Source organism: Necator americanus, chromosome I, assembly GCF_031761385.1.
Source record: "Necator americanus strain Aroian chromosome I, whole genome shotgun sequence".
NCBI lineage: Eukaryota > Metazoa > Nematoda > Chromadorea > Rhabditida > Ancylostomatidae > Necator > Necator americanus.
This window is the reverse complement of record NC_087371.1, coordinates 819,048-836,198: the sequence shown is the minus strand read 5'-3', so window position 1 is coordinate 836,198 and position 17,151 is coordinate 819,048. Positions and strand designations below refer to the sequence as shown.

The window sequence follows — 17,151 nt, the reverse complement described above, 5'->3', positions numbered from 1 at the left end:
GAACATCTGTTCCTAAAAGAGGGCAGTCAACTAGAAATATCACGGGAAATTTCCAATCTCCAATAATTTCCAATTTCTAATCGTTCAGCAACTGTTGCATAGACTGCTTGGCAGCCTTAAGAGCTTTACGCTCAAGTGTTAATCCTATTAATCCTTGCCATACACAAAATGCAAATATAACAGTTAGTGTGAATCTGAAAATAACTCGTATTAATCTGAAGGCAAGGCGTAGCTGGTGAAATATACCAATTCTACACAAACTGTTGATCAACCAGCACTTCACAGCATCCAAATCTCAGGAAGAAAACTTTGCGTAATCATGCTAGTGATAGTTGGGAAAAGTTATGGAAACTCCACTCATAGTCAAAGCTGTTAATCGTTGAGGACCACTGGAGAGGGAAAGCACAATTTATTTCAAAACTTTCTCCAGCATTAAAGTAAAACTCAGCTAACTTCTTTTTCTCATAGCAATCCAAAAGAACCAAAGACTAAACTGATTTTGCCTTTCGGCAGCAACAACGTATGAATTTATTTTCGCCGAAACAATCAAATAAATTTCTCAAGCGAATGCTAATTTGCTACCATTATATTTGGTATTATCATCCAACAGAACAAAGACAAAATAATGCAACAAAATAAGAAACAAAGAAAGTTGTCGTTTTGTTACAAAACTGGCAACCAATCTAAATGGTAGCCACTGAGCTCCTCTTGTAATTGGTATAAGAAATTAATCAAGAAACAGAACTACTAACTACCTAACAATAGGGTATTTTGCCGAAATTAGAGAAAATCCCAACAGTAAACTCAAGAGATTGTCGAAATAAAAAGGAAAATATATGGGAAGTACTCACCTGAAAACAGACAGTACCGCTGACATAAACGGAAGCACTGGATCAAGGAATAACGAAAGCGCTATAACCACGAACAAGAACGCTGCTAGGCAAATGAACCACGTACGATCGGAGCGAGCCCTCCGCTGCCCGCCAGAGACGATGCCAATCGCTTCGATCAGCAGCGGCCTGTTTGGCTCCCATTCGCATGATTGCTGTATAAAATACATTGATATCGAAATCATCATATGATCTTCTTTACGCTTTTGGTTTTCAAGAACCAATCTATTATGTTCAAGTGTGTAATCTCGCAGTTTCATTTCACAAATAAGGAAAACTATTTTATTTTGAAAAGATGGAGATGACCACGGTCCAAAAGAAACGTTCTAGTTCAGATCACTGAGAGATCTTCTTCAGAATAATAGTTGCTTTATATCATCTTGAATATCAAGTATTATATTCTTACATATTAACAACAGATGGTATTCATGATGTTAAAAGGACCCTAGAGTGTCCTATACTTTTTATAAATATGCCCAGAATACTTTTTAGTTTTGTGCAAAACTTCCAACTGTAAACTCGGCATTCTTTCATCACTCTCTGATCACAAATAGAACCAAGACGGAAGAAGAGGATAACTGACAGTAAAATATATTTCAAAAAAACTAAAATAGAAAGCGACTAAAATAACTGATAATTGAATTTATGGCTTCTTATGAGAAGTTTACCTGCTCGCCTAACACACACGGAAAGCAAAGTTTGATCGAAGCCAATCCAAATGTTGGAATTTTACAGTTGTTCTCTTGGAGAATGAACAAGCAAAACATAAGAATGCATTATTTTTTTATTACACAGAATGACATTGATTTTCTCACCATGACTATGTACCTTTGTTTGCTGCGAGCTTATGTTGCTGGAAGAGACAACCAGAAAAAACTACTTCAGTATAAAATAAATTGAGGATGCTTTTACTTGACCGCTTGTTGTTTTGCTAACACATCAATATTCTTAACAAGAAGAACAGGAATACGGGGGAAAAAAGCCCTGACCTTATCTTCCCTGAAATATAAGTAGGAAAGAATAACTAACCTGACGCAGATCGTTTTGTATACTGAATTGCGCTACTAGCCCCACGTGATCCGAATAATTAAGATTTTCTTCAGGTATCTATATTAACAACGGTAATAGAGCTACATTCAAGAATGAAGAAAAATAAAATTAGCACACCTTATTCATCGTAATCTCACATTTTTCCAAACAAACTGACATTCTGCCGCTCTTAAACAAAATATAATCGATCCTTTTGCTCTCATCCTAAACAAAAAAAGGACTTTGATTCTATGATAAGAAAGGATTCTGCACTTGAGGCGCAATGCTCACATTATCCTTAAATTTTTGACTAGAATAACAGTTGTCAGGACGATCACAGGTTGCACCATGATCTACGCCACGACATCGACTTAACGAATTCGAAGATACGCTGTCACCAGGAGAGGATGGATGGGCGAGCCGCCAGGCATCAAAAAGACGAACTTGCGATAATATCAACCTGAGAATAAGAAATTTTAGCTAATGTGAACGTTTTACGATTATTAGAAAAAAAAAACAATGTGATGATTGGAGATAAAATTCTATAATACCACAAATTCCACAAATATTCTAAGCAATAAGCAAATGAAAATTTTAAAAAGAGTGCTAAGAATTCCTAAGAAGCCAACGCCCAACAAAGTTCTGCTGCACGCAGTATTGTGAATCATTTCGATCAATTTATTGTCACACGTTTGCTCCACGTGTCACAGCATTAAACAGTGCTCAAAAGTGACAGTGCCTTCTCCACTTAGGAAAACTGAAAACGTATCTCATCAGATACTCCGCTAAGTACAGAGAATTAAATGACTAAATGAGGAACGTGTAACTCATTAGAAAACAGATGAGAATTCCAAAATAAACAGTAGCCCGGGACAACACTAATAACTTTCGAACACATAAAAAGAACGAAGTTAATGAAATGTGACTGAAATAAGGAAGAAAAATAAGTGATTAGAATTAAACAAAACCGTCAAAATCGAATACAGCTCCCCTGTTACCTCAATCCAAGATCCTCTGGCTCCATATTTAAATCGCCTGTCACTATCACAATGTCAGCTCCATGAGCAGTATGTCGAACAAACTGGCTTAGTTCGAATGACTGCGAGGTTCTGAATAATAAAAATATATGTAATCTCTCCGATATGAAATATACAATACAGGTAAGCATGTTCATCCAAATTAAGTATACATAGTATATCTAATATAACTAAATGTTTTTGTTGTATGTAGATGGTGAAAGTTATTTTGACAGAAGAAAAAAAAAACCAGGGAAGTAAATAATGAAAGTAAAATTAGGGGAAATGTGAGGAATTCGAACGACAGAACCTAGTTCCAAAACAAGCTTAATTTACCCACCTATGTGGCAGATATAGATCATTTTCTCTATCGTATTCGGCGTGGAGATGTGTGGTATAAAAATTTACTCGAATTTCGCCCACTTCTAACTCAACGAGTCCAACTACCTGAAATATTCGTGAAACAAGGAATACTTTTGAAAATTTGACCTCGTGAACATTTCTAGACATGCTCAACAATAGGATTTTTCGTGTTCTCGCGCAGTCAAATATAAGAAAGAGATAAATTGTTCAAACAATCCATAAATACCATAAATAGTAACAGTAATGGTAAAAACAATAGTAACAGTAACATAAGCGTACTGGTAAGAACATTCCAGCTAACATAGAAACCTCTGCCAAATACCAGTACGCTTATGTTACAGTTACTACTGTTTTTACCATTACTGTTACTATTTATGGCATTTATGGATTGTTTGAACAATTTATTCAAACAAAAGGATCTTTAGCAGCTTTATATTTCCATCTTTTTTTCCTCTTGAGCGCTTGATGAAGTTTGGTGGTAATTCAGCAACAGTTACTAATTTATAAGAAATCATAATGAGTGATATGAGCACAGCTCAAAACATAAATAATCTTCGTGTCTCATCAAAGATCTAAAAAAATACCTTGCCACCAAACCAATCACCACGATGAATATGATGAGCAAAACCGTTCAAAGAATACCTTAAAACAGTTCATTGGTCATGATTCAGATTTCTTCCTAGCTCCAGAGCAGATTACCTGTGAGTAAGAGTAGATACTATAGGATGACGACTAAACACGCAAACACCACTCCCGGTGAATCCTGAGTGAAAATAGTGATGGAATCGAAACGTGCTGGACAAGCGATCTACCATGTCCAGGTAGTCGTTCTCGCTCCACACTTCCTAAAATAATAAGAAGTAGTTCTTGAATAAAAACCTTTTATCAATGTTCTGACAAAAACCACGGAAAATCAACTAAATGCTACCTGCAGACCTATAATGTCATAATTCTCTTCGAGTATCGCCTCAGCTAATTTTTTCAGTCGATACTTTCTATCTTTGCTCCCGATAGGCCACGGCTGAGGTAGACACCAAACATTTAACGTCAATACACGCAATTCTACCCCACAAGAGGAATCTGAAAGTGATACACCTAAGAAAACATTGAAATTCGACTCTAGGACATTTATATGCTCACGAAACCAAGCAGCTGAACCTTTGAAAATCAGAATTCGCAATACGTGCTGATTTCAAAAGAAGATAGGATAAACCTACCAGGAAAATAATCTGCAAAAATGAGCTAACGCTAAAGCTAAATATAACAACAAAATAAAACATACACAACGTAACAAACGGCGACATTAAAGGCAGCGTATCACGAAATTGGCGTAGTATGGGAACCTCGGGAAACCCATAGCGTTCGGGTTGCGAATTACGGAACCCAGCGTGGCTATGCTCAATTTTCCATAATCGTCGCAAAACAGGTGTGGGAATGGCGTTTCTTCCTACGAGGCACGTTAGAACACGTCCCCATGTACACGCTCTGGTTCCATCAGTAGTCTATTCATTTATTTTACTTGAAGAGGCTGGTAAGCAGGCATCACTGATCTTCGATCGCTCGTGGATGCATCGCATGCACAAGGATGGCGCGAACTGATTTCGTAGGAAAGAACGGTGTCTTCCACGCTGTTTTTTAACGAACTATTAGGGGAAGTTATGCGGATCCACACTGCGTTCTGTAGTATATACGTCGAACTCTACGTATTCTCTGAGGTTCCCATACTGCGTCAATTTCGTGATATGCTTTCCTTAAGTGACAAATTCTAAGATTACCACTTAGAGTATTATGCATCACCCATTTCTCGATGTTACTAATCGCCGCTTCTTGTCTATATATTCGGCAGAAAAATCCTATAACTCCATTCATACAATACATTAGTTCACAATTTTAGAGATCTAGAAGCGAAGGAAGAAACCATAAGGATTCCACTTCAAGCAGAAATTCCTCCAGGTTTCAGCAGGCCACAGTTCCAAACTTTTGATGTGTTAAAACAATGCAAAAATAAATGGGTGTAGAATAGCTACACCCGCTAAGGTAAAAGAAAATAAGCTGCTACACTCAATAGCTGTAACGTTAAAAATTTGGTCTTAACCATAACCTCGAACATAACAAACGAAGAATATGGAGAGATAGTAAAACAACATAAAATGATAACCGAATTATCATCTAAAAGAAAAAAAAAAAAAGTAGCGATATACGGAACTAAGGAATATGGCAATATACAGATTTTCTCGACTAATCTACGTCAGCAATGTGAAATGTTGTGTGCAAGAAAAGAAAAGCAACAGAAGGGAAACAGAGGAGCACAACAAACGCTTAACGCATTCAAGAGGGTCAAAAATGTTCTTAAAAATATCACTGACCTGCTTTCGAATGACTTCCTACCGATGGAACACGACTACGATGCAAATCTTCGTATGCAACTCCATTTTCAGTGGGGATTTTCTCCGGATTCATCAGGAGGAGTGACTGAATTCCCATATGCTCAAAAATCCAACAAATTTTGCGCAAAAATTACCCAAGATTATTTCGGGCATAGAAAGAAAGAAACGGAGAAAGAATGTTGGAAGTAACGTCTAAAACAGCAGAAAGGAGAGCATCAAAATAAACAACAAGGTGACGCAACAAATTCCAACTGAAAATCAAAACCATGGTGGTTTGTTTCGACCGCGATTTGGCGACAGAGCGCGGGAACTTCCCTTGAGCCGAGTCCAAGTAAACAATGTCTGTTTTTAGGAAATGAAGATGATCCGAGAATCCAGTCTGCCGCATAGGCTTCCTTAAGGTATTTTGACTTCGTGGACTTGAAATAATCAGAGCGGTAGATACAGATCAAATGGCACAATTGAATTATGGAATGTTTATTTAGGTAGACATTTGTTTGTTTACTTAGCAGTCATCGCCTGATGATGATTTGTCCAGTGACGAGGAAATCCAGATCGCTGAGTCGTACACGAGGGTGTTCAACTTTTCCGTCCACGCTGCGATCACCATACCACACCTCATAGCGGTCTCCATCAAAGAAGTTTGAGATCCTCCTTGTGGTTCTTCCTGGACTTTTTCATTGTGTGACGGATCCGTCCGAGCTTAGCATTCTAATTACGCTCGGAGAGGTCGCAAACATGATTCTTGAGTAGGAGCTAACTAGTCGGAGCGATTAAACCTCTTAAAAAATCATTCTAAGAACGTGTGAGTTATAAGGAACTTTAGGTGCGGCAACAGCCAGCATCTTCAGTGCCCTGGAAGAACTGCCCAGTCGATCACAGATATCCAGGTCGATAGCAGTGAGGTACAACGACACCTTCTATACTCGAGATGATGATTCCTTGTCGCTCGCATCTGGCGAATGTTTGGGACAGAAACTTACTGTAGATCATTGTAACAACTCTATTCTACAAGGTATAAGAGAAGCAAATCTCGTCGATATTCATTAAAGAAACCGTATCACGAATTTGTCGTGCTTTCCTCCACAATCCGAACTCTACGTTTTCCTTGGGGTTTCCGCATTACATTGATTTCGATTAATTTCCTTTAAGTACTTCAATTTAAATGTAAAAATACTAATTATTACCATCTAATCCACTACAATCTGAGTAGCTCCAGGTGAGTAAAATATTTATTTAGTTGCTTATTTATTTATTACGCTCAAAGGCGTGCCCACAGTAAGAGGCAAGGAATGAATACAAATAAACAATAGAAAACCCAGCAACGAAAAAAAAAAGATAATGGGCCTCTTTATCGAGAATCCGCAACGGATTCGTGTAGGCGGGTCCAGATCCAGCTCCCTTTTTTCTGCATCAAGCGCAGCTGCCTGCGCAAATGTACGAAACTTCTAGTTTTCGAGGCCTGCATTCCATAATCTACCGTCGGAAATTGGACTGGTACTCGGTTGTGCCGCCTACGCCCGACGACCAAAAGTATAAAATGTCGGGAAGACAGAAATAACAGAGTTGCTCTGCCCTTTACATCAACGTGGCACGATATCATGATGATTTCTTTGCCATTTTCAGAGATGCGCACTAGTTTCCAGTGCCACCTCGTAGATGTTTTTCAGGATGTGACTTTGTATGGACTTTGAATATGTTCACTATATTCAGAAGACGTGGATTTCGTCGTTTTTCTTTGCAAATTTCGCTGCCGTATCAGATCAGACATGTGGTTAAGTGGAAAAATGTGGAAAAATTTCAGGAAATAATCGATAAATAATCTTTTAAGTATTTATAAACGTTGCATTGCATTTCAACTCTGAACACACCGATATATCAATAGCAATAAAATTCGTAATTGATCAACTGATTGTGGTTATTTCTTCAAAGCAGACGATATTTGTATTGGGTGAGTTTGACCTTTCGGTACAGGTACGGCTACTTCTAGTCCGTCTGTACACGAAGGAGGTGTTGTGGGTGGTTTTGGTGATTTCGTGAAAGGAGTCGTTTGTGAACGGTTGTACGTTTTTCGCTGAAAATAAAAAGTTAAAATTGACTGGCTGAAATCAAGTTTGTTTAGTTGAGATTGAACTTGTTGGAGTGGTCGTGGAAACTGTTCTCTCCTCCGACCGTTATACTTTTTTTTTCTCTTTTTTTTTCGCTTCACTCCGCCGTAGTATGAACAAAATTTCCCTTGGAGCATTTGAATTTGTTTTCTGCTTAACTTCAAATACGAAAAAAACCTACACATCCATTATTTTCCGAAAAAAAAGAACTTAAAAATTTCCATTTGCTCTATAACCACTCGTTTTTTTTGACAATTTTTCAAAATCTTACATTGTACGTATTCATAACTGTAGGTTCTTGCATAACCAGCTGTTTTAGGTCGTCTGGATATACCTGGGCAACGGATTTTTTGCGTCCTTTAAGCGAAAGTGTACGTACTGACAATTCTGGAAATCAACAGCATAAGATCTATGTAGTGGAGTAATTTTATGGTAGAAATAAAAATCACCGTTCAAATTCACCATACTGCGGACCGTGTTGCCAAAAATAACTTCTTTAGTGTAGCATGAACTGTCCCGAGCTGCTAGCGCTGTTGTTTCTTCCATAGGGTCCAGTACTATCCTGGAATGCAATTCTTAAAGAAATCTATAAATTCCGACGGATCACACCGTAAAATCAAGTGGTTCCCGAGAGATCCAGAAAACCTACTCAATATCTGGCATTGGCACTAATTTCAAGCGATTCTCTAGCACATCTATTAGAACAGCAGCATTCATTACGAGTTCATCGTCAGTGTCATCCTGGAATGCATCGAGTAACTGTGTGATCTATGTAGGTGAAGCAATAAAGTAAATCCGACCATTGTTGGCTATGCCCCTTCGAAAAATACCCACCGGTGGAATGTTGGTGACCCAAAACGGTTGTCCGTCCATAATGATCACACCGTTATTATTGTTATTTCCACGAACTATTGGTAATCCTGTATACGGTAAAGTGTTCGCAGTTGGTTGTAGTGCAAGCTCTACAGATTTTTCTCCGGATCCAAACATGTTCGCCTCAGGCAACAACCAAGCGGAATCTATTTTTGGAACGAATTCCTCGGTCTTCGGTAGCTTTGTGCGCTTCTTCTTGCCTTTCTTTCCCGGTTGTGGGCGTGGAAATGGGTCTTCATCAACGCTTTTCGGTTTCTATAAAACGATCACAGTAAAAGAAGTGCCACCGAACCTACATGAAAGCTGAAAAAAAAAATAAAAAGGGACATTAGGCGTCTCTTCTGCTCCAGAGGAAGCTGTAGGAGAAGTCACTTCTGCTTTAAAAAATAAACCTTTTTCAGTACGATTTCTTCTTTGTGGACGTAGGTATGAGTGGAAAAATTTAAGATCTTAATCTCTTATATTTTACTCTGAATATATACTTTTGCTGTTGCACTTTGCTAAAAATGTCTTGTATTGCTGAAATAAAGTTCTCCTCACATCTGACGGTCGTGATTTCGGCTCCTTTCGTTTCTTCACCTTTGCAGCAAGTTCTATTAACGAGTGTTCGGCCATTGGTCGACTTTTTAGTTTTGTTTTTTGACGAGTTTCTAAAGTTTTTTTCTTTTCAAGGAAATATTTCCATTGTTTTAAAAAAGTTTCCTAAACTCGCTTTTTGGTGAGACTTGTTGAGAGACTTTATCTTGTCGCTTTAAAATTGTCGGCTCAACTTCCACAGTGTCTTGTGCTCTGGAACTCTAGCGTTTTTCTCCTAAGAAATCATCTGTGTTCACTTTAGTACCCTTTTGTCCGAGTCGTGGATTTGGCCTCTGTTGTTGCATCCTTTTTAGGATCTTTCTTCTCTCTGGAAACGTGGGAAGGTGCACAACTAATTTTCACAGAGAATCAAAGATGACAAACCCTTTCTGTCCAAGCACTTTTTTGCCTCTGAAAAGAAGTAGATGTTTAAATTAATTCCTAATTAACCCTATTCACTCTTTTCTTCTTAAGAGTCCTCATGTAAGGAGTCATGGGATAAGCAATGCTAAGGAATTTGATAACAAATTTTTTAATTTGTTCACAGCTTTTCCATCTTTATCACAGAACGAATCGTAGCATTGCTGATGTGATCCAAGCTGTAGATTCCCTTTCAAAATCCTCGAAACCCCATAATGTGGTCATAGGGACCTTTTTAGCATGTTGTTTACGAACACAATTAAAGGTGCGAATGGTTAGAACACAAAAAAGAATCAAGTCCAGTTGGCTAATCTTTACTCATTTTTCACCGTATTCATCTTCCCACCGTTTTGCAACGTCTGCCGTCATGAGGTCGTGTTCATCATTTTCCCCAGACACACAACATGCTATCTTGATCTGCCTCACCACCCTGACTATCTGGGTTCAAGCGGTATCCTCAAAATACCGCGCGTGGCAGATGTGTGCGACCGAGATCAGGGATCCTTTCACATGTTCCAGCCGTTTACAGCAGCACTGATACTGCAGAAACTCCGAGACAAGCCAAGAAAAAATCAAAGTTAGAAAGTCCACAGAAATGACTGGAAACCCACAGCTTTGGTGATCTTGCTCTGAAATTAAGTTCGCATGAAGTCTTATCAGAGATTTTTTGAGATCTTTTCTGAGAGACATGATTGAAAACTTTACACTCACCCCTTCCTCGGTGAAATTTTCCCTTCCAACCTATAATCATGAAATAACATCGCATGATAAAGATCATCAAATGAAGAGCGCCAGCAAAGTGATCAGCAACAATGGCTATGTTTTGGATTACAATTCGTGTAGTGTCACACTTTAGTGTAGGTGTAGCGCAGTCGGTAACAGGTCGGGGTGTGATTTCACGATCGATCGATGGTTCGGAACCACCCCAGTGTTCTCCAAGCCACTTCTTCTCCCAGGGCGATGAATTGGTATCAGACTTGTCTGGGGGATAGAAACAGTAATACATCGACTACCCCCTCCCCCACAAGTGACTGTAAGCCTGCACATAATTACCTTTCATAAACCTCAAGCGATTCCGAGTTGAAGTCGAACGCGTATAGCTGCATCCGTGAGGGGACTGATTAACAACATGCACTTTTATCCCTTATGAATACGTCTAAATAGACCGTATTGCCTCACGCGATACTATATTTCTAAACATCTTAAAGATGATTTCTAGATATGAATCTCTCCTTCACTCTCAGGGAACCACCGCACTATTGGATACGTCATGTAGTATTAAGTACATATTGTCAGGTCAAAGCGACCTGAAGCTTGGTCAAGTTACGTAGATGGCTATGCTGAATGTGGTTAAAATGGAGCTCCAGTTCACTATGGTTCGACCTGGACCCTTAGCACTCCACAGTTTTGAGCGCGGCCGTGGGCGCAATTGCACCGAGCTTCATGTCTTTTTGATCCGACTATACATACAGAGAATTACGAGTGTACTGTACGTAAGCTCGTAACTTGTAGTTATTCTTGTTGTTGTTCTACTTGATTGAACGATTTTGATAACTCTCATTATGCATTCTTCTTCTCATGGTGCCTTATAAGTATTTCCCTACGTCTTTACAATCAGGAGAGCATCCTGGAGTTGTCTGTGTTTCCAAGAACCACTGGAGTGTGGCTCCGCCGATGCATGTTGGCGTTTCCTCTAGCATATCCACTGGATACGTTATATCTCAGACAATAGCGAAACAATCTTCAAGAGCCCCCTTACCGTCCTCTGAGTCACACACGGCTATACTTCACAGTCACTGGAGGTCTGGTAAGTATAGCGCATAAGTAAGAATGGAATCATGAAACGTCCTAATAATCGGTGTTCATGTGAAGATCTTCAAAATCCTTTTAGATTGGTTCACGCGGGAGTCGCACTCATTTTTTGCCCAGTAGAAACCTCTCCTCATTTAGTTCTCTTTAAACTTCCTTTCAATCTTAAATAAGTGGCAACAGCTCACCTTTTTTTCTTCTCAGGAGTACCAGCGACAATAGGTCCCGTGTCGAACTGTGTTTCCGATGTAGTGGAGGTTGCAGTAATAGGAGCAGTCATATCCTCTGTCATGTACACAGATTGAACTGTTGAGCGCACTTTCAACGTTTCCTTCTTCTCTTTCTTGATTTCTTTCCTCTGCGAAAGTCAGCGCTTTATCGAAATTGTCAGCAACAGATTTACAGACCCAAAAGAACCTTCTCAACCATGACCAGCAGCTTAGAAAAATGAACCTTCCTGAACGAAATCCACGAATGAAAAGTACTGATATGAACATTAGATATCTTCAAACTTGACTTCACATCATTTTTGTTTGTTCCTGATCAGATTATTGTACATTGAGCCACTTTTACCTCAAAGGCTATCGGACGTGTCATGTATTGACTGTTGTTCCTATCCAAGGCTTTTAACAGTTAATACCTAAGGTAAACACATTCTTGTCACCTCAATCCATCCATGGGTACTTGAAAAGCAAAACTGAACTGTAAGTGTCAGATCAAAGACATATACATAGATCAAAGACATATAAACTACTGTAAACCTGATTTCGCTATTCTTGCAATTCAATATACGAGATTCGCAGCTCCAAAGGAGTTTTGCGCTCCAATCAGGTAACACTGTGCGCGAATCCGTGCATTTTGAAAGGACGTGGAGGCGCTAACATTGGCTAACTTTCTGGTTGTTTTGCCTTTGATTGGGTTCTTGTCGGTGTGTTGGTATTTGGGAGTCTCTGTTGTGGCCAAATCCTCTAATTCTATTAATTGAACTACATTCTAATGTTGGGAGGAGTGACGTATACTAGATTTTCACCTGTTTCCCAATTTCTTTAGCATTTCTTCTTGGAATGGCTACAGGTTTCTAGAGTTCCTGAGATGTATCTCCGCGTACGCTGTTTCAGATATTTTTGTTAGGTAAAATTGCTTGTTGATTCTCTTCAGTGATTGTTTGGATCAAAGTCTCAAAACTGTACAATCCCATAATGCGGTCCTTTTCTGGGTGTCTAGGTGGCGACAGCAATAGAAATAAAACTAAATACAGGTTATAGGTTAGGTGTAAGACGTATAAGACCACGACGCAACACGCCCTTCGTGAAGTCGTGCACAGAACTCACTCTACAGTATGAAGAAAGCTCCCCTGAACTCTGCTTCTTATGTTCTTCAGAATTTTTTGTCGCATAATAATGCACGAACAGATTTATACAGTCTTAACAAAGTTCTTCTCCGTTAGTATTGTTCCTAGCTGCTCCCTCTAAGGTCTTAATTTGTAGGGATTCAATTCATCTCTAATTTTTTCATACTGTATTCTGAAACGATTGGCGCTTTTTCTTAGTCGAAGTCATAGTAAAATCTCAAAAGTAGGAGAAGTGTGTGTGAGGGTCCGTTTGAGAACAATTCAGCAGTCATTCTTCTCTCTAAGCATTCCTTACTTCTTTTCGACAGTTTCCTCTTCAATACAATTGTAACCACCGAGTTTTTGGGACCTCAAAGTTTTTGATTTTCAGCTATGATCTTCGTAGAAGAAGATGACGCTCTACGAATGCGTTGGGCTCTTGTGTGCTCTGTACCCGATCCTTCTACGGTCGACTATCTGAGGTCTTTACTCTTCTTTGCTCTATTCAAACTCACTTTCGCTTAAATATGTGGGTTTCAGCAAATTCTCTTCATGGTTCCTTACTGAAGTTACAAAAGTGGCTGGTAAACTGAACATCTACGCTAGGTTTGAAGATCGGCCCAAAGTTGCTATGCATGTGCCTGTCGGAGATTTTGAAGCGTGTGCTGTCGCGTACGAGAGGATTAGGAGAGTGCGGATTTCAACAGGATTTTTTTTCTATTAGTGTCCAATCTAGGACATTCCGCGATGATAATTAAGACTATTTTAACGTGGTTATGTTTTGTCGTTGTTATTTTTTTTGCGTAAGCTATGCACCTAATGCAATCTTTTTTTTCAAAACGTAACCTTTCCCTATAAAAGTCGTGCTATCACGTATTTTTTGTAGAACTGGCCAGCGGTGATGTTCGTTTTGCACATTCTTCCTGAAAAAAATGCCTCTGAATATGAATGGATGCGCAGCCTCAGTGCTGCACATGGCTTTGTCCGACAAGGAGTGCTACTGGAAAATGCACTGGACAAGTTTGCCAGTGTCGCTCAACAAGGTGACGAACTGTTCTCTGTATTTAGGTGAGTTTTTCTTGCTCTTAAACTTTATGAACTGCTCGTGCATTAATCTATGAGGTTCAAACCAAAACTCTTCCAATAATGATTTGTGTAGTTTTGTTCCACCATCCTCTCTATATGATACAAACTTTTCCTTTTGAAAAAAAAAACCCAATGATTTCGAAGTCAATTTCTATCATACCCTTCCATTATCCATTCAACCTAATAACAACAACCTTCTCGCTCCAACATCCTCCTTTATTTTTTGAACCTAACTCAATTTTGCTGCAGAATCCCACATCTTATAGTTTCTGTACAGATAAAAATCTGTTAGATAAAGTCTATGTTCATCTCAAGATTGAAAATTTGTGCATATGTAATGATTAACACTTAAGGCATCTTAACACTGTAACCAAGTGAAATATAAACCGCGCCAGAAAAGAAGCAGTAAATAGGCCGAAGTTTTCTTCGATTACTTTGAAGGCAACACATTTAGGAACCTGTAATCAGTTAAGATTCTTTGTTTTCTTCCCGCTCTCTTCTGTCCCTTGCTCTTATTCTGTTTTTCCGCTCGTTTGCGAAGTAGTATAGTGAGAAAAAGCTTTTTTAGTTGACAATTTGATATTGGCAGTTCTAGTTCTTTCAATGGTTCTATCATATTCAGCATCTCTTTTAGTTGATTTCAGTAATGTTGCTCAATGGGTTTCACGCGCTACAAGCAAACTATGTCTCGATAAAGATCCGTAAGTTGTATCATTCCATCACCATTTCCAAACATAATTTTACATCGCTTTCAAGTTTTTTTTTTTTGAGTTCACCTCTTCAATATGCTTTGCAGTGTAAACAGACCTTACGATCTCCGTGTGGGTTCCGGTGTCGCAATTCCTGGAAACGTAAAAATTGACCAGGATGCCGTCCAGACAGCTGTGAATACAGTTCTTTGCGGCTCACAACGTATGCTCCCACGTGAGTTCCCTTAGCTCAAACTACGTCTGTTGATTAATACAAGGATTTTGTATAGAAGTATTGTAGTACACCGAGAGGAATCCGCTGTTTTGGTGTCAGGATTTCCGTCCTCTCTTAACGAATTTGGTGTGGCTCAGTTATTCCCCGGAATGAAAGTTACTGGGGTGACAATAGCACAAGACAAAGCGACTGTAACCTTTGCGACGAAGTTTCTAGCGTATCAGGTAGGATATTTAGCACTTCGAAAGGAACAATTAGCCAAATTTCTGTCCACTTTTGCAGGCATGCGAACTCGACTCCAAGAAACTGGACCGTTACCACACCTTACATGTGCAAGCACTATCAGATGAGGTACAAGAACAATTGGAGCTTAACGCTAAATAATGCCCCTACTCAAGTTTCTTGAAAATCCTCTCAAAATGCCGGTTTATTGCAATCCAATGTTCTCATTTGTTTCTTTTTTTCTCACTTACTGTTTCCAATAGTTGGTCCTAACGCTGTATTTCTTTTGGTGAAGTTATTTGTGAAAAAATACTTGATTTAACTTTAACCGCAATTTGGCCATCTAGACATGAAAACACTACAGGCTTTGGGAGATTCTCTTCCTGACCAAATTTTGACCTTCGTTATTGTTAATTATTGTTTTTGCCTATGGACATATTGTATTTCACATGACAAGAAACTTTGAATTCGATCAAATTGGAAATATTGGTTTATAAAATTATCTTTTACTGACCGCTTTGTGTACAGCTGGAAATAAAAATGAGAAGATAGATATTATGCGTCCTTAACAAGAAGTAAAACACTTATAACAATAGAGCAGCTCATGTATTGAAGAGTGGACATTGATGCACAAACCAATTCCTTGCTCGGATCAAAACGATATGAAGCGCGGTGTAGCGGGCAAGCGGTTGCGCTAGAATCGGCGCAGTTGAGAGAGCGGTTGAAATCCAAATAGGATAATCGCGAACTGTTCCGACGAGTGGTGCTACGCCACGCTGCACCTAACCGCTTCGTGCGTAGGCGCTTACGCAGCTGCAGGGTGCTTCCCGTGGTTTTGACCTTACTATATCCATTGTTCAGTTGGAAGAAGAAGACATGTTACTGTTTTTCCTTCGAATATGTAAATTTTGGATTTTTTAGACTTTTCCTTTTGAAGAATTTTTAGATTATGTATGTATTAGCTAGATTTGCAAATTAGCAGCTTACTATGTCAGTTCAAATCTGCACTATTCTTGACTTCACCAGAAGATTTTGCCAGCAATTCCACGTTATCCTCTATGCCTAAACATTGTTGTGAGATCTGGTTGGAATAGTATTTTGTTAATAATTGAACCAGTGAAACTACGGTACAAACACTTAAGAATTATTTCTTTCACTGTGCAGAATCAAAGGGAAGCGATAACCGCTCTCCAAGAAATACATGTGCAAGGTGATTTGAATCCTCTTCCTATTAAAACCAGATCCTGTACGGTATTTCATGATTACAGCTTCTATGATAGACTTTGTTCAAAAAAAAAAAAAAAACATTGCTTACGTGAAAAGAAAATGCAACTTCTGTCCGAACTATGCGAATTGCCCAGTAGGGATTGTGACTGTGTCTACTAGACTAGACATCGCGACAACGATAATGAGATGACGCTTTTTCAACTGACGTTGGAGACTCTCATAGAATTGAGAACACGAGCATCAAAATGAAGTGAAATTTGACTGGCTTTCTGCTGCCATGAATCGAATTTGCAAAAAAAAAAGCCGAAGTTCATGGCAGTGAATAGCTCTTGTTCAGAAATCCGATAATAAAATGTACGTGGAATGAAACGGAATTGTACCTCAAATAGTGCCCAACCTACCAATTTCTGAGTGTTATGCAGCAGTTAAGCGTCGTCCGCAACGTGTACGGTCCCTTGGGGGACAGTTGTCATTTATACTTGAAGCCAACCGGGGCGTAAATCCTAGAAATGCGACGCTGAGCGCTAAAAAAGATAGTACAACGAGGAACAATGAGGTGCTCCAGGAGATGCACATGCCGCGAAAATGACATATGTCCTAAATGCCACTAATTTATAAGATAATGATGCACTAAACAGATGAAGGACATTCAATTATTGATTCATTTCTGGAAAGAAAGAACACTTAATTTCTATGAACATTACTTTTATTCTTAAAACAAATAAAGATGTAAAGTGTGCATGCAGCTGGTTAGATGATCAATCTTTGGATGAAAAAAAAAGATCAATGTGTAGTAAACAAGAGTTCGATAAAAGAAAACCTTAGTCAAGTAATGGATTAGATTTCTGAAGATTACCAGCAGTAATGAGTTCGTTGGTTCAGTTCATCATT

The 17,151-nt window shown here is 38.9% G+C and overlaps 3 protein-coding genes across 5 annotated transcripts; 1 reads left to right on the top strand and 2 right to left on the bottom strand.

The window, feature by feature from the left end:
• Positions 1–76: 76 nt before the first annotated feature.
• On the bottom strand, positions 77–5,782 carry RB195_004090 (uncharacterized protein; the record flags this gene model as incomplete). 2 transcript variants are annotated; one of them, XM_064178818.1, is made up of 12 exons in its annotated part: positions 77–194; positions 852–1,045; positions 1,920–1,997; positions 2,058–2,144; positions 2,211–2,379; positions 2,918–3,028; positions 3,276–3,382; positions 3,883–3,940; positions 3,998–4,061; positions 4,111–4,143; positions 4,235–4,378; positions 5,665–5,782. In XM_064178818.1, the coding sequence occupies 12 exons, from the start codon at positions 5,780–5,782 to the stop codon at positions 77–79; spliced, it is 1,281 nt and encodes a 426-aa protein (XP_064033071.1). The 2 variants fall into 2 exon arrangements, with proteins under 2 accessions (XP_064033071.1, XP_064033070.1); XM_064178817.1 differs by having other exon boundaries at positions 3,998–4,143; positions 4,227–4,378.
• A 1,821-nt stretch (positions 5,783–7,603) lies between these two features.
• Positions 7,604–11,968, bottom strand: RB195_004089 (uncharacterized protein; the record flags this gene model as incomplete). 2 transcript variants are annotated; one of them, XM_064178808.1, is made up of 13 exons in its annotated part: positions 7,604–7,759; positions 8,065–8,180; positions 8,243–8,355; positions 8,443–8,534; positions 8,628–8,921; positions 9,207–9,316; positions 9,379–9,455; positions 9,508–9,570; positions 9,627–9,653; positions 10,274–10,291; positions 10,374–10,403; positions 11,660–11,829; positions 11,879–11,968. In XM_064178808.1, 13 exons carry the CDS (start codon positions 11,966–11,968, stop codon positions 7,604–7,606), a joined length of 1,356 nt encoding a protein of 451 aa, XP_064033068.1. The 2 variants fall into 2 exon arrangements, with proteins under 2 accessions (XP_064033068.1, XP_064033069.1); XM_064178809.1 differs by having other exon boundaries at positions 11,889–11,900.
• A 1,226-nt stretch (positions 11,969–13,194) lies between these two features.
• RB195_004088 (uncharacterized protein) lies at positions 13,195–15,195 on the top strand (the record flags this gene model as incomplete). Its single annotated transcript, XM_064178792.1, has 7 exons — positions 13,195–13,283; positions 13,342–13,492; positions 13,688–13,869; positions 14,532–14,588; positions 14,684–14,811; positions 14,878–15,035; positions 15,094–15,195. The coding sequence occupies 7 exons, from the start codon at positions 13,195–13,197 to the stop codon at positions 15,193–15,195; spliced, it is 867 nt and encodes a 288-aa protein (XP_064033067.1).
• Positions 15,196–17,151: the final 1,956 nt, after the last annotated feature.